Source organism: Calypte anna, chromosome 24 (assembly GCF_003957555.1).
Source record: "Calypte anna isolate BGI_N300 chromosome 24, bCalAnn1_v1.p, whole genome shotgun sequence".
NCBI classification, from domain to species: domain Eukaryota; kingdom Metazoa; phylum Chordata; class Aves; order Apodiformes; family Trochilidae; genus Calypte; species Calypte anna.
In genome coordinates this window covers 3,190,969-3,207,589 of record NC_044269.1, presented here as the reverse complement: position 1 = coordinate 3,207,589, position 16,621 = coordinate 3,190,969, and the positions used below count along the sequence as shown (strand labels likewise).

Below are 16,621 nucleotides of genomic sequence, written 5' to 3'. Positions count from 1 at the left end.
TGCCTCACACTCAGGACGAGCATGAAATGGAGCAACAGGGAACACAAGGACAATTCCAAGCACAGCCTTAGCTTGATAAGGAATATCTGCTCGAGTCAGGAACACTTCCAGCAGTATATAGATTTTCCTGTGTGTTATTTCAGTCTCAAAGCCAAAATGATGGCTTGAAAGGTTCAAGTCTCCCAATTACATTTGCAAAATGCAACAGAAAGGGATCTATGCCATTTCCTGCTCACATGGAAACACTATCACAGGAAATAAAAGAGCTTACACACTTCAAAGAGCCCAAACAAACAGCTCTCAGACATCTGCCAGTGGCTAATTTCTTACTTCCAGCTGTTTGGGATTTATTTTAAAAAGCACTTTGTTAAAAAAATAATACAAAGTTCTGCTGATCCCCCACCCCCCAGTGTCATTACTGAGAATGGGCTTCAACTCCACCTGCTGGGTGTCTCTGCATTCCTGAAAAAAATCTCCCTAAACACCAAAATGCAAATTTTTTTTCAGCTGAAAACGTTTGGAGCTATTAGTGCCATCAGATAAAACTGGGGATAAAACTGCATCAAAGTGCTGAGGGAAAACTTCAGAGAAACAAAATGAAAGCACAAGGCATCACCAAGGCAGGCTGGAGGAGAAGACAGCACTGGACCACAAAAAGCAGCTGGGTGCATTAAATAACAGACCCCAATACTCACCTCAGCAACCAGAAAGGAATCTGGGAAAGGAGATGTTTTGCTGCCTGTGTCCTGCTCTAATGAGGCCAACCCAGCCTTGGTTTCGATGGCATTTCCTACTGCAACCAGAGCAAAGCTTCCCAGCCCTTGCCTGGAGCAGTCTGGAGAGCAGCTCACATGTGAGAGGTCCTTGTTTTTTGGGAAGCAGGGAGGAAGCAGCATTCCCACAGTCCTGGCTCCCATTTCCAGCTGGTTGTTTCCAAGCATTTTATCACCCAACTCTCTCACCTGGCTTAGAATCCTTTCCAGAGGGAGGTTGGCAAATACAATCTGCCAAAAACACTGAAATAGGGCGAGCAGTCCTGATGGGCATCAAGGTGGAGATGGCAGAAAACTTGCTGTCAGGACTTCTGATGTATCAGCTACAGTGTAAGTGTTTAACCCTCCACAATCCTTCACATCTGCAGGGAAATCAATAATTTGCTTTTTCTTCCAGCATATTTTCAAGAGGCATCTGGATACCCCCCCTAACTCCATCCATTCTCTTTCCATCCCAAGTTCATCCTGACCAATCTCCCCATCCCTCTTTAGCCACTCCAGTTTCCCATTCCCCAAAAGCCATCCTCTCTCTCACTGCTTGCAGGCAAGGTTTTGTCCATGCCCTGACCTTGCAACCAACCTCTTTACCCTTGGGGTGTAACACCCTGCTCAACCCACTGTTTTGTTCAGAGGTAGGCATGTTGTTCAGAACCAGCAGGAGACAAATTAGCCCCATGGGAAGTAGATATGTAGGTGTGACAAGATTTATGGCACCAAAACAGTGACCAGAACCCAGACCCACAGGATCACAGGGGATTTCTGGAAGGCAGCAAAGGATTCACAAACACCTCAGAACTGGGTTTCCAGGAGTGAGGGAGGTGAGATACTGAGGAGCAGATGGCAAAGCATCAGGAAGGAAGCTTAAAAATTATGAGGTAGCACAACTGCTTGGGACGTGGTCCAAAGAAGTGTCCTGACATGCCCCATGTTACAGAAACCTCTATTGGAATCAAAGCCCAAAATCTCCTCTCACTCCCTGGGAAAGAGTCCCAGAAAAAAAACGAAGCACACATTTTTAAGAAGGCAGCAGCAGCAGAGGATTGAATGATGAATGTTTGCTGCCATGGCCCTGAGCAGTGTCAGAACCTCAGTTCTGCTGCTGAGAGTCCTGGCAAACCTCAGGAAGGAATCATCCCATCCAGACATGCCCAGGGCAGGAGGCCACGTTCTGCTGTTTGTCAGCTTTACAATGCCAGATCAGAAAGTAGGGCAGCAAGCACGATAGCTCAGAAATTAAGTAAACTATTTTCCAGTCCCTTCTTTTGAGTTGGTTTAGATGGACATTATGGAGGTATGAGCAGAGCTGATTTTTTAGGATGAAAAAAACGAGACTGCCTGACTCCAAGGCTGTAGTGGATTCACTCAGATTCAAGCAGTCAAGCAGTAGAGCTCAGGAAAGAAGAGGATGATAACACCTAAATTCTTGGGGACCTCAGGCAGAGCCATGTTACCAGCTCTGAGTGCTGTAACTGCATCAAAAACCAACCCAATGTGCAGCAAAGCAGCAATCACAACATCAGATTTAGCAGAGGCACACACAGCTTTAAGCTATTCTTCCTGAGTGTCCTACATAAGAAACCCAAACAAATTAAGGAATGAGTAATGAGGAGGTAGGAGGTGGCAAGGCTTGTTTTGGTTCAGGAAAGGATTCCCATCCCTTGCTTGGAATCTAAATTAGATTCAGTTTAGATTAGAGTGAGGCAAGGCCAAATTCCCTTGATGAATGAGGTGCTGCAGCAGATCTCTTGTATTTTGCAGCCATTTTCAAGAGATTTATTTTTCACCCCCTGCTTCTGCTTTTGTTTCTGATCTTGTCGGCCCCATGCCATGCCCTCCCCTGCTCCTCTGGGTTAGGATATCCCTTATTATCTGCCTTGGGAAGAATTAATTTGTTGTTTGGAAGAGGGAGAATGTGTTCTTGGCCTGATAAATGGATTATCTCCACGAGCATGCTTTCTAATGCAACAACACCCCACGTTCTCACAAAACCAAAGGAATTAATCACAACCAGTGATGTGACAGCCAAACATCAAGGCTCCCTCTCCTGCCCAACGTGCTACTATTACAGCCAGGTTCTTTTGCTATGGGAAAAATCCAGGAAAACTGGATTTCATGCTTACCAGGACTGCAAAAGGATCTCAGTCCACCAAATGGGCTTTGAATGGTCACAGTGTTCAGGTGTCCCAGGCAGATACACAGTTGGAAGCAAGATGTTTTACACAAGTTTTGACTTGTGATTTTGGTTTGCTTCCACAGTTTTGACAAACACACCACATGATGGGCACTTTCAGAACCTCCCTTCAGATGCTGCCAGACCTCTCTGTGTTGCTTTGCAGGGACAGAGCAATACTTTACAAAGCAAAACTGCCAGCTAAGGAGTTTTTAATAGGCTAGAAATCTAAAAAGAGAAACAATACCAGGAAGCCCAGGACAGAGAACACCAAAGGGATGGGACAGCCAGCTGCAGGGGAAGCAGAGGCTGTGTAAACCCTGCACCTTGAGGTGTTCAGACATTATCTGCTTGGCTTGCTGCAGTCTAATCTGTGATTTTTCCTCTCCTGATCCTCCCCATGCCACCAATTACCATTTGAGATATCAGTGATATCAGCTGAGATATTCAGTCCCTGCTACCTGCCTCTCAGGGGAAATCAAGAGTGTCTAGCAACTTAAAATAAATATTCCTCTCTGGACTGAAACTCCTTAGCCTCTGACTCATCTCCATGAGGAAGACAAGGATGTGTAAATCATCTGTTGATCCAGCAGAGTGCACCTGATAGACCTTGCTGTGCCACCTGCCTCAGCAGAAAAGGGATTCAGTCAGTTTATACCTCTCCAGTCCTTATTTCCAACTTCTTCTTCCTGGCTAGGAGGGTTGGCATGAATCAAAAGGCCATCCCTGACATGTCCTGCAGGAGGCTGGAGTGCATCTGTGTGACTGAAAAGCTCCACATACAACTAAGCCAAGGGGAAGTGGGTAGATTTACCTTGCAACTGCTTGAAACACCTGGCTGCCTTCTCCCATACACCAAACACTGCAGCAGTGTTGCCCCAACCTATGCCACAGTCTTCAGAATTTTTAATTGGCCCACAGGAAGCCCAAATACTGGGTAGGACAAATTATTTTCATCTGGAAAACTAGATGTTATACTAGGTTAAAGCTTTTTTCTTGCAAGGAATACAATCCTACTGCAAGTTACCATGAAAGTGTGTGGGGCAGGTGATGGCAACCAGTGGGTTTTGTCAGAAGAAATGGGGGCTCCGCAGCAGCACCTCCAAACCCCCTTGAGCAGTAGTTTATCCTGTTTCTACACTCAGTCCCACAGAGCCCATGGAGAAAGGCAAAACCTTACAGGGCAGTTCAGAGCCAAATCCATCAAGTCAAACCCCTGCTTAGAGGGAAAACCTGCAGGCTCCTAATTTAATCATAATTTTAATTCCACAGTCACTCTGGGAGCTGAGATGATTTTGGGGCATTACTAAGGAACTTCTCTGGGGATAAAATATCTTTCTGATGAGTTTCCAGTTTCTTGTTGTGGAGCACAATTAAACTGCTTTACTTCACTGGTCCAGCTCCCTTTGCAAGTAGTCTATTTTTTGCCTCAGAGAGCCCAATTTCACAACGGGCAGCTGCAAAAATACTAAGCTATCATTTTTAGTGCTTACCTTTTGCTTAAAGATGCTACCTTTGGCAGAATCAGTCCATTAATCATCCTGGTTAGAAGAAAAACCCAGAACTACTTTTCAGAGTATAAGACAATTCCTACAGGAAAGGTAATTTATTAACTCTGGTTTTCTTTGTGATGCTGTTTTCCCTTTCTGAATTTTGGTGACCTTTGCAAAACTCCTTCACTATTCTGTTTTAATCTTTCTTTCCTACTAGCAGAGGATATAATTCTCCCTTTCTGATGTTTCTTTTTACATGCATTCACTTTGCAATAAAACGATCCTCATTCTGTAGTATCACTTCAGCAGCTAAAAAAGACTTCAGAATGATACTGCAGGGCAGGAATATTTGAGTGCAATGCTGATTTTATGCAATAACCTGATACAAATAAACATTTATCCAAGTAGCTGCTCTCTTGAATGGATGCTCAGAAACTGCTGAAATTATTAAGCTTAAAATACATTGTTAAAGATTATTTTTTTTCCAAAGGATGCTGCAGCCTGAACTCCTACATGCTGTGAACACAAAGCCTCATTTTGCCAAGTAATATAAGTTTTCAGGGCACTGGAATAGCTGGAAAGACAGTATGGTTATGTGCATGTGCAATATTGAAGGATCCAAGTTCACTTCCAAGGCAGCAAATACAAACTTCTCTATTTTAATTCACCATGATTACAGTTTCCATAGGAGAGTTGGAAGCTTCCTTGTAATCTTGGCTACTTTATTTGTGTACATTATGCTGCTTGGCCAAATTGCACTACAATTTAAAACAATTACATGAGAAGACAAGAGTTTACTATTGCTAAAAAGCACGTGGCTGGTGGCCAATGAAACCCCAAACCAGCAATTCAGCCACACACATCCCCAGATTTAGATTCACACTGGCACCAAGAAGGATGAAAACCTCTTAGGTAAGGTCTAAGCACTATAAATCTCATCACACAGCAGCTCACACTGAGGAAACCAGAGCACAGGCTAAATTTTAGGGCATCTTACAGAATCCAGATCCCAGGATGCTGCACGTTCCTTAACTAAGAGTTCTCTGATGGGTTTCCCAGCCCATCCACCTGCATGAAGAGCAAGGCAGGACCAAAGTAGAGAAGATTTTTGATCCAGTCCTTACTTTTACATTCCTATCAAGCACCCAGCTGCTTAATTAGCTGAGAGGACAAGGTAACCAGGTACCCAGGCAGCCAGGGTCTTCATCATTTGCATTGAGGCAAGACTCTGCTGTTTGCAAAGCACCATGCAAATGCCAGTCAGTCCCATGCTGCAGCAGGGTTTATGAACACAAACCCAGTCCTGATGTGGTTGTGCTGCTTTCAGCTCTGCATCTGGGACATTTGCCAGCAGCCTGGCAGGCTCTGCCCTGCCTGCTCCTGCTTGCAGGGTGTATTTATGCTGTGACATCCCCATCCATCCCCCTTCCCACCATCCTGGAATCAGAGAGAGAATACATCAGAATTAGGATGTATTAAATACACCCAAATATTAATAATAATAATAAATACATACATACAAAATATGAATACCTCAGCATTAAAGATCAGGTGCATCACTGCCTGTGCACTGCCTGTGCCTACCCCCCTGTGCTGCAGACACCCAGGGCACCCAGCAGCCAGGAAGCAGCAAAAAAGCTCATTTGAGAGGATGTCCCAGTCATTCCCTTCTTCCTCCATCTTTTCATGGGGTTACCAGGACCAGACATTGTGCTTCACAGCCCTTTGCCTTAATAAACTCAGAGCATCTCCTGTCCCTGTGTTCATTTGGATTCCTTTCTTCCACATCCAGAGAAGGATAAGGAGCACGTGGCATTTGTCCCAGGAGAGGAACAACCTCCTGCTTCCAGGGAACCACTTGGGTCAGATCACTACCAAAAGGACTTGTCAAAAGCACAGGTTTGTAGGGAAAAAAAAAAGCACAGGCTTTTCAGCTGGCTATTTCAGCTCATTTGCTTGCTTATAATAGCACTGTGCTTACAGGCATGAAACTCAGGAGAGATCTCAGCCACAGCCATCAAACCCTGCATACTGCAGATGGATCTGGTGGCACTGGGAGCCTTTCATTCATAGCTGGCTTTTTCACACATTATCTCATCCCAGATGCATTTGAAAGGTTTGATTCTTGCAGCAAAAATTGATGGGATTTGCAAGAGCCTCTTTTGGTAAAAAGCAGCATTAACAGCAAATATTTATCCAGGGCAAAGCAGTGACTGACTGAAGCTCAGCTCCTGGCCAAATATGTTAAAAGGAAGCCAAGAGCTGCATGCTCACATCTGTGATTAGTTCAAACATGTCTCCACACAAAAGCCAAACCCAAATAGTACAAGCTTGGGAAATGCTTGTTTAATATGGAAGTCATTTCACCTGGACTCATCTAGATGCATTTGTTCCTAAGGACAGGACTGATCTCCACTAAATACCACTTATTGAAGCTGAAGTGTTCTTCCAGGCTGCTCCTTTATCCAGGCAGAGAACAGGATGCCTTGACAGGGTAATTATTATCTCATATATGCCTAACACAAACGAGATGAGTTGCTGTCTGGAGGAGCTTCTTTCTTCCTTTTGGCTATAAACTCAACCCGAGTGACTACTGTAGCCTCAGAGCTAACCTGATGAGCTGTATCCCATCCTAATTTTGTACTAGGAGATCTCACTGTGGTTTGCAGGGACATATACAGAGCAAGCAAGCAGAAAACTCAGGTCTCATCCTTTCACTGGGACCAAGTTGATGCAATATTCACCCAGGACCCCAGCTTTACTGGTTGATCTTGTACAAGCCACTGCCTCTCCATGACTCAGTTTCTCCATCTGTAAAGAGACAATGATGCTGCTGACCTCCTTTGCCCATTATTATTAGATATGTTGATGAAAAAAACCCAACCAACTCTAACACACAGGTGTTACTACTCACCAACTGGGGGCATTTTTCACATGCTTTTAAGTATGCTACTAAAAAGGCTCAGTCCTGAGACCTTCCTCAAGCTGAGCACAATAAAATAGATCCCACAGACACAATTTACAAAAGGAGAAGACCTATAGAGTAAAATCCAAACTTGGTTAATATTTTCTATTTAGGGTAACATTTTGGTACAGTTAAGTACAAGAACTTCACTAAAAAAAAAATACATTTACAACACACTGAGGTACATCTTGCATCTATCACAGCTTTGCATGCTTTGGGGTTAAAAGAGTTTTTCAAAACATTGACCACACTATCCTGAGCCATTTCTAAAGCCAAGCAGACTGTGAACATTAGTGAATTCATTGCTAACCAAGCCCCACTCCTGGAACTTTCTCTATTTCTTACTGAAGTGACTTTATTCTAATTTGCATCGAACGAGCGGTTGGACTGGTTCTCAGCAGCAGTCAAACAATATCCAGTGTAAATCAAAGTTAAGGGCATTTTCCCAAGAGCTAAGTAGGTAAAAGGTAAGGTTGGATTTTCCTACAGCATTTACTACCCTAAGACTGCCAGCAGAAGGTGAAACTCTGCCCATGGACAGGCTCAGGGGGTACAGGGAGGTGATGGCAATGGTGCAGGTGGAGCAGCTGGTGCAGAACCAGCAGTGCTTTACATTTGGTGCAAACACCAATAGCCCTCTGAATCTCTTGTGCTCATCATGCACAGGCCCTGTGTCCTCCTGCTGGCACTCTCTTTATTTTTTCTGCATTTTGGCTTTCACACTGCACATCTCCCTCTCTTGCAGCATCCCAGGCTGCCTGAGTGGCTCTGAAATGAGACCCTGAGTTACAGCCCCAAAGGATGGGGTGGGACAGAGGCAGAGGTGCTGGCAGTGAGGGCATGGAGCCTCAGCCAAGCCCCTTCACGTGGCTTTGACAAATATGAAACAAGTTTTTCTTGACCCTAACTATTTCTGTAGAAGGCTGAGTGCAAGGTCTCAGTATGGGGAAGGTTTCACACTCCTCTGGGCTGTGTACAAACCATGTGATTTTCAAGTTCCACAGGTAAAATGCTGTTTGCAACTTCATATCACAGCTCAAACATCCCAGTTGTGTAACATCTTGAACTATTTCAAGACCATTTTCTATTACCCTAGAAACCTTCTCTGAATTTTACTCCAGGACACAAGCGTGACCACTATTGCTAGAGGACAGAGTTGCAGAAGGAATACACATGAAAGATGAAATGCATGCAGATTCTCTGAAGCATCTCCAAAGGTATGAGGAATTGAACAGAGAATGCTCTCCTTTCTTCCCCACCTTTTAAAGCAGCCAAGAGTATCCTACTTCAATGGTATTGCATATAAATGGAAAAAAAAAAAGGAAAGAAAATGGGGACACAGCATTCTCCATTACATGCTCCAACAGATGTCTGCCACCTTGTCTGCTCTATACAATCCACCCACTTTCCTGGGAATGAGAAAGTGCAAAGGCAAAATGAAAAAATGATTCAAAACCATTTTTCCAACATAGTTCACTCTTTTCTTCCACTAAGCCACTGAAGCCCCCAGCCCTCAACATCCTTTGCAGCTATTGGCCATTCCAACTTGGCTTCCTGCCTGCAAATCCATTGGCATTGCTACAGATGGGGCCACCAAACCCAGAGGTCAAGCTGTACCCAGAGCTGTCAGCTCTTGTAAACCATGAGCCATCACTTTGTCAGTCTCAGCCCTCAGCTTTGCAAGCTGTGAGTAAAGATCCTGCCTGGCTCTGCTGGCAGCTGTTGCAAGCTGTGAGCCAGCATCTTGGCATTCCCAGCTGAAATGCTCACCACTTCTCTGCTCACAAATTGTCATTTTCAGTTAGCAGAACTCTTGGGTGACATGGCAGCAATGCCAGGATGTGGCAGGGGGAAAAAAAAGGGAAAAAAAGGAAAAAAAAAAGAAGAAAAAAATCTGCTTGAACGACCCACGTTCAGCCAACTGACTCATTTTTAGTCATCTGGCTGTGGTTCCTCTGCCACCTTCCAATGGGAATTCTCTTTCTGCTCAACATCTACTCCTGCTGTATCAATTGCCAATTACCTGTGCAGCCACATTAATTGAATGACCTGCTTTTCATCCTTGTAAACCCCCAAAAGCCACAGGACCAACAGTTTCTAAGCAAAGGAGCATCTTTGCCAAATAACTCCGACTCTGTTCCCAAATTAGGAAAAAATTCCTGCCCATTCAAAGTGCTTTTTGACAACTACCATGCCCACAGCCTCTGCATGGCAAACTTCAATCATAGGCTGCTGCTTCCAGACAGCATCACTCCCCATTTGCTGTTCCCAAGTGCCCAGCTTTAGCTAGACACAACCCCACACTCACATCCCTCTTTTAACTCTCTCTTTTCCATCCTTGCCTCTGCTACTTGCAGGCTGGGATGAAAAGGGAAGGGCAAGGAAATCACACAGCTCATGTACATGCCTAGCTCCTGCAGCTTTATTCCACCTTTGAATGATGATTTCAGCAGCACAAAACTGCTGCTTTAAGTTGAGGTTTTGTTTTACCCTTAGCCTCGAAGGGAATAAAAAAAAAAATTAAAAAAATTCTAAAAAAACCCAAACCTAAAAAACCAGAACCTTTCTCTATTTCTGGAGACAGGCACGTACTAGGACACCAAGGCAGACACACACTCTGTCCTCTGAAATGGTATTTTTGCTGGTGTGAAAGCAGTGAATGAAACAGGATGAGGTTCAACATGGCCAAGTGCCGGGTCCTGCACTTTGGCCACAACAACCCCATGGGGAGCTCCAGGCTGGGCACAGAGTGGCAGAAAGGGACCTGGGAGTCTGGATTGCCAGGAAGCTGAACAGGAGCCAGCAGTGTGCCCAGGTGGCCAAGAAGGCCAATGGCATCCTGGGCTGGCTCAGGAACAGCGTGGCCAGCAGGTCCAGGGAAGGGATTCTGCCCCTGTGCTCAGCCCTGATGAGGCCACAGCTTGAGTCCTGTGTCCAGTTCTGGGCCCCTCAGCTCAGGAAGGAGATTGAGGTGCTGGAGCAGGTCCAGAGAAGAGCAAAGAGGCTGTGAAGGGATCCAGCACAGATCCTATGAGGAGAGGCTGAGGGAGCTGGGGGTGTTGAGGCTGGAGAAGAGGAGGCTCAGGGGAGACCTCATCACTCTCTCCAACTCCCTGAAAGGAGGTTGGAGCCAGGGGGGGGTTGGGCTCTTTTCCCAGGCAACTCTCAGCAAGACAAGAGGGCAGGGTCTCAAGTTGTGCCAGGGGAGGTTTAGGTTGGAGATGAGAAAGAATTTCTTTCTGGAGAGGGTGATCAGGCATTGGAATGGGCTGCCCAGGGAAGTAGTGGATTCTCCGTGTCTGGAGATCTTTCCAAAGAGCCTGGATGTGGCACTGAGTGCCATGGGCTGGGAACCACGGGGGGAGTGGATCAAGGGTTGGACTTGATGATCTCTGAGGTCCCTTCCAACCCAGCCAATTCTGTGATTCTATGATTCTATGAACACAGAGTGCAGGAAGCACAGAGGATGCTGCGCTCCCTCTGCTGGCTCTGCCTGCGGAAGGCAGGGACCTGCGCCACGCCTTGGCAAAGCAAGTTTCAAGTACGGATTTACCACCCACTCCTCCCTCTTCAGCTCCTCATAAAGCTGCCTGATTTGCTAACACGGGCCCCACACTTCATACAGGAGAGGAGGCAGAGAAATCCCACAGCAAAGTTCAGCAGGCAAATCACTTTGCTTTACTCCAAACGCCCTCCCAAACATTTACACCTCTGCTTCACAACCTGCAAGATTTTGAGGCTCTGAGCAGGGGTATCAGCACTGATGTGGTCTCCAGGTGTTAAATAAGAACAGAGAACTCTCCTGGCTGCCTTTCCTACAAGACTTGTATAACAGGAACTCAGAACACGAGCAGAGGATGAGTTAATCCTGGTGGAGAAGTGACAATAATTCAGAAGGGACAGATTGTTTCTCTAGACTGATACTTAGAAATCAGAACAAGATTAATTTTATCTTCCAAACAGGGCTCTAGCTAGGAGTGTTGAGACACCCTACAAACACACGTGACAATTACAACATCCTGGCACAGACTCAAGGATATTCCTCTCCATGTCTTACCAAACCAAGGCACAAGGACTTCACTGGTAGGGATCAGTGGTTTCCAAGCACTTTTCCAGCCCTGCAGCCCAGCTTCTCATCTGGGCTCTGTTTCTGGTACCTTTTCAGCAAAGCCAAATGACAAAACACAAGATCAGTGGCAAGGGACTGTGGATAACACAGATAATTCCTCCCAGCAGTGGGATGTTATGCTGTTCAACCACAGTATGTTCATGGGGAAGGTGGCATTTGCCTTTTTCCCAGTGTTTCTCGTCTTTGTATGGCTCTCATCTATCTTTCAGTGGATGAAATTAATCAAATTTCTGCCACAGAACTTTTTAACCATTGATCTTGCACTTTGAACCTGGTAGCTCAATACAAATCATTTGTCAGCTGCAAACCTGGGTCAATACTTTCTAAGTACTCTTAAATTGTGATACTGTCTATGGGATTTCCCAGTTTAATTCATTTGCTATGAAACACACCCTTCAGATGACAGATGCATCAGTGTAAATACTGCACATAGACCAAGGTGCAGGGGGTACTTTGTTGCCAAATGCTTTTCAAATTTGCTTTTCTAACATTTGTCCCCAGGCAAAAGCAGTCACGAGATTTCTAGAAGGCAAATGCAAAAACTGCCCAAGTGACCCAGATCACATTCTAAATCACAAACCCTTAGTCAAAAGTACAGGGGAGTTGTTCTTACAAACCTGGGAGCAGCAGGACATAGTGGTCCATCCAGTCACTACTCCTTGTGACTGGATTAGAAATCCCAGTTGCAATCCCTAAATTCCCAAGGCACAGCACTGCTAGCCCTGTTGCCACATTTTGTAGCCCACTGTCTTCACCAAGAGATCTGATGCACAGCACAACCACATTCCTGGAAGGCACTTCCCCATTTCCATGTTTTCCTCCACATAACCCCTTACTTCCAGCCTCAGCAATCCAGTCTGATGTCAAAAATATTCACTGTACCTCTTGATCCTTTTGCTGATACCTTTCTAGCAACAGAGGGGACAATCTCAGCAGTGGGTAGGACACAGAATATTCAGATTGCCTGAACAGCCAACCCATTGTTGCTTTCCACATGGCACATATTATGAAATCTCCATTACTTACACACATATGAGAAGGTTTTATATTCAAGCCCCAAGACACAATCCAGTTCTCAATGCAACAAATTGCAGGAACAGAATGGGAAACCTTCCCAGCTAGAATGGTTTGCAAGATACAGGAGTGTAAGGTTAAAGAATGCCATGTAAAAAGATAAACACACCTAAACTGAGACATGGGAACAGCTTCACCTTTTAATAAGAGTGATGCTTTAGGAGGTATGATACTTGGAATCACTGGGAACCCATCTGTAACTTGACCATGAGTTTATCCATGCTCCTGCTGAAGTAATAAAGGATGTTTCTTTGTTGGCTTCTCTACTGGCAGCTTAGATATAAGGCTTGAAACAGCCAACATCAGTTATCTCCCTTCACACATTCCATCTCTCACCACAGTTTGAGTCATCTGTTAGTGCCTGTGGTACCTCACCAGATCTCAAATGATGGAATTCAAAGCTAATGAATTATTTAATGGCAAGGACCAACTGCTGAACTTCTATGTTTTTCAGTGAGATCAGTTTTGTCAGCTATATTAAAGACAGTCTTCCCTCAAATAACCTTATAGAAATTCTTTCATCATATTTTGCTTTTTTTTCTCAATTATATTTCAAAGGTGAAGAAATTGACTTGACTTCTATATGATGAGACCCAGATCAGTTATCAAAAGTCTCATAAATCTCCTTATCACTCCTGTACGGAAGTTGCTCAGGTAAGTGCACAGGGGAATGCTTTTCCCAACTAAGCATGAAGGTCAGAACCCCAACAAATGCAAGAATTAAAAGTGAAGTCCAAGCTAAGAGGCACAAAAGAGCACCACTCCACTAAATCTCTGTTAGCACCTAAACAGGGCAGGGATCTGACTCCTAGGGACCCTAGGCAGGCAAAGAGAATATCATGCAAGCAAGAAAGACAAAATGGGCACAGGCTTCCTTTACCCCACCATTTGTTGCCACGAGAGCTGGAAATCATAAGGGGAGTCCAGTGCTGGAAGGTCTCCGAAGGAAACTCTTTGCTTCTAGCAAGATGAATAATACACTTGTTCCTTACTTGTGAGCAAACACTACAAAGGAATAATTAGAAACTATCTGACCTGAAACCCACATGCTCATTACTGTGGTATTTTTCCACCTACTACAGGTGAAACAGAAGATGGGCTGGACCTGGCAGGGGAGGGGTGGAGTGGCAGTGCAAGATGCTGATTTATAAAGCAGTAGCAACCAGTGCTCCTGCTCCACAGGCTTTGGCCAACAAACTCCTGCCTGAAGGATGCCAAAGTGCAAGCAGGATTCCAGCTAACGTCTGCTTGCAAACCTCAGGGAGCTTTTGCACACCAGAACTGCTCTGAGCCACTTCATTCCCCACCTGGGCTTTTGCTTTTCATCAGAGGCTTTGGCTTGGCTGTTTCACTCCATCAAGAAAGGAATAAACTCCCCAAGATGGTAAAGGTGAGTACAGTGTGGATGGAATTGCTGCTGCTGTGTTTGTGCTGCTTCTTGAGTACCAGCACTAAGTTTTAATATACATTTGGATATTATAAGTAAAAAACAGAATTAATAATAGGCACTGTTGGGCATACTGACTAAAGTTTTCTCTCTATAATGCTTAAAAGCAAAGAGATCAGGTTGGATAGGGAAGAATTTTACAACTGGCTGGTTTAAGATTCAAGAGTTTCATGAACATTATCCCTCTTGCAAAAGTCTAAATCTGAAATGTTATGAAAATTAGCAGCTTAAACATATATCACACATAGAAGTGATCAATGGATTACACTAATTGCAATTATTTTCTTTATTATTCTCCTCACCTGCTAAGTTCTCACAATAGCTAGCTGTTAGATTCCTCTCCTGGTCTCTCCACTTGATGGGATTTTGAGAAGCTGAGCAGATTTTTGGGTGGGATAGTTAAAAGAGAGGAGGAGGAAGGAGACAAACCACATTAGGACTCCTTGGCGAGGTATTAAAAATGGAACTTACTGTAACAGAGAGTTTCTCTGGTTGAATCCCCCTGTAATTAAGGTATCTACTCTCAACCCATCTGAAATTCTACCTCTGCAGGAGGCCAAACACTGAGAAATGCCCTGCAGAGGGTGTACACACAGCATCAGATAAGATCCAGTGTGAGTTTCATGAAGCTCTGATGGGTATTCTGTAAGACACCCTCTGAAATGGGGTCACCCAATACTTCTCCCAAGTCATGGCACGTAGTTTACAAGATAATTAGGATCTGCAATGTTATGATTAGAGAAGCTGGTAAATTAGCAATCCAGGAAGTTTGCCCTTCAGACGAGAGTGTTAACTTCAAGTTAGGAAAGAGCACATCCCCCAGTTACCAGTGCAAGCAAAACATTGCCAGAGGTTTAGCAGCTTCCTTAGGTTAACTGTGTCCTGTACCTGATGCAAGGCTGGGAAAACCAAGGGAAAAGTTAGTTAATTCTGTTCAGCTCTGAGCACTACAGGAAAATTCTTGCTTCTCCTTGGCTACCAGTAGGGTGTTTGCCTCCATCTTCTTCCCTGTGCTCGTGTAAATGCACAAAAACACTATGAAAATGCTGATTTTATTTTAAAAAAGTAAATCTTGAAGCCATGCTCCAGGGAGATGATTCCATGACTCAAGTTCCCAATGGATATTTTTCCCCTCCCCTTTCCATTTAAAGATCTTTTTCTTTTATGCTGTCTCTTCTTGGAGCTGATAAACAACCTGATGGGTTTTGCAAGCAATGCTGAGATCCTGGGCAGAATTCCTACAGTTTGTGTTAGACCATAAACTACTAAAAGTGTTGAATATCTCTAAAGGAATCACTGTGAAGACCTAACCATGATTTCTGTAATACACATCAGAGAGATCTCAGGACAAGGCTCCAAGTTGCCAGGAGAAAGAGACAGTAGCAATCTATGGCTTGTAAAAAAAAAAAAAAAAAAGGAAAAGTTGATTATTAGATTTTTTACTTGCTTGTGGTATTTTTTACTGCTTCCTTCAAGTCTCAGAAGATGTCCACCACAGCCCTAAAACCTTGTTTCTTTTACAGAAGAAGTCTGATGTTTACTCGATTGAAATCCGTGGGACCAAAGATCTGGAAAAAACAGAGATTGGAGGGGAAGAGGAGAAATACAAAGACTTAAAAGGCAACAAGAAAAAAAAGAAGACAGAAGACCTTAAGAGAGAAGTGGACCTGGTGAGTGTTGCTAAGCTCCCTTTCCATGGGCCAGGCCATGACATCTGCTGGAGGGGAGTGAGATGCTGATGCTGTCTGTGAACAGGACCTGCTGCACAGCAAAGCCCAGCACAGGGAAAGGATTTGCTTCCTCCCCCTTTTGAAGTGTGCCAGAAAAAGAAGTGGTGCAAGATTAATAGCTATCAAGAAAGAAAGATTCTGGCTTAATTAAGCCAGCAGTGGTACAGAGCACTTTTCCCCCCCCTCAGAGAAATTATTCCATCTATTCCCCAGCTGGAGTAAGTGCAATCATTATTTCCAGGAAACAGAGGCAAAGGTAGAAGCACAACATTTTGCTCCAGAGGTTTCTAGTAGATGTAAAAGCATGCCACAGCTTTAAGCACAAGTTATTTTTCCCCAGACTGACTGCACTGTGCTTCAAGGGCAGTGCACTAAGCTCAAGAAACCTTGTGTTCTACTCCCAGCTTGCTAATGACCTGTTGGTTGATCTTGGAAAAGTTGCTTCCTCCTCTATACGTTTCAGTTTCCCAATCTGAAAAATGAAGGTAATTATGCTGACCTCTTTTCTGAATTGCTATGAGAGCAGCTTCAAGGAGAGGCTATTTATGGGCTGGATGGTATTTCAAAGGCAAGGAACCCCCCAAAATGCACCCTCAGTTTATCCATCATGTTTCCAAGCTCTACCCAGAACTAGTTGAATAATTCCCAACGTATCTTTTCTTTGCCACCAGGGGCTGTAACATTACTCTCATGTTTCTAAAGAGAAACCACAGACAAGTTAATTGACTTATCCAATGAATCATCCTGTGAAAACAACTGTGAGATCTCTCAAATTCTTGGCTGCTAAATCTCAGTTGGGCAGAAGATTTAATTAGGTCAGTGACACCACAGAGGTGTTAC

The 16,621-nt window shown here is 44.4% G+C and overlaps 1 protein-coding gene across 1 annotated transcript in view; it reads left to right on the top strand.

Moving 5' to 3' along the window:
• Positions 1–1,039: 1,039 nt before the first annotated feature.
• The window catches only part of ATP12A (ATPase H+/K+ transporting non-gastric alpha2 subunit), a 32,875-nt gene continuing 17,293 nt past the window's right edge, over positions 1,040–16,621 (top strand). Inside the window, exons 1-2 of the mRNA XM_008492482.2 lie at positions 1,040–1,103; positions 15,528–15,721. Coding sequence (XP_008490704.2) covers positions 1,040–1,103; positions 15,528–15,721 — 258 coding nt within the window. The remainder of the gene's footprint in view (positions 1,104–15,527; positions 15,722–16,621) is intronic.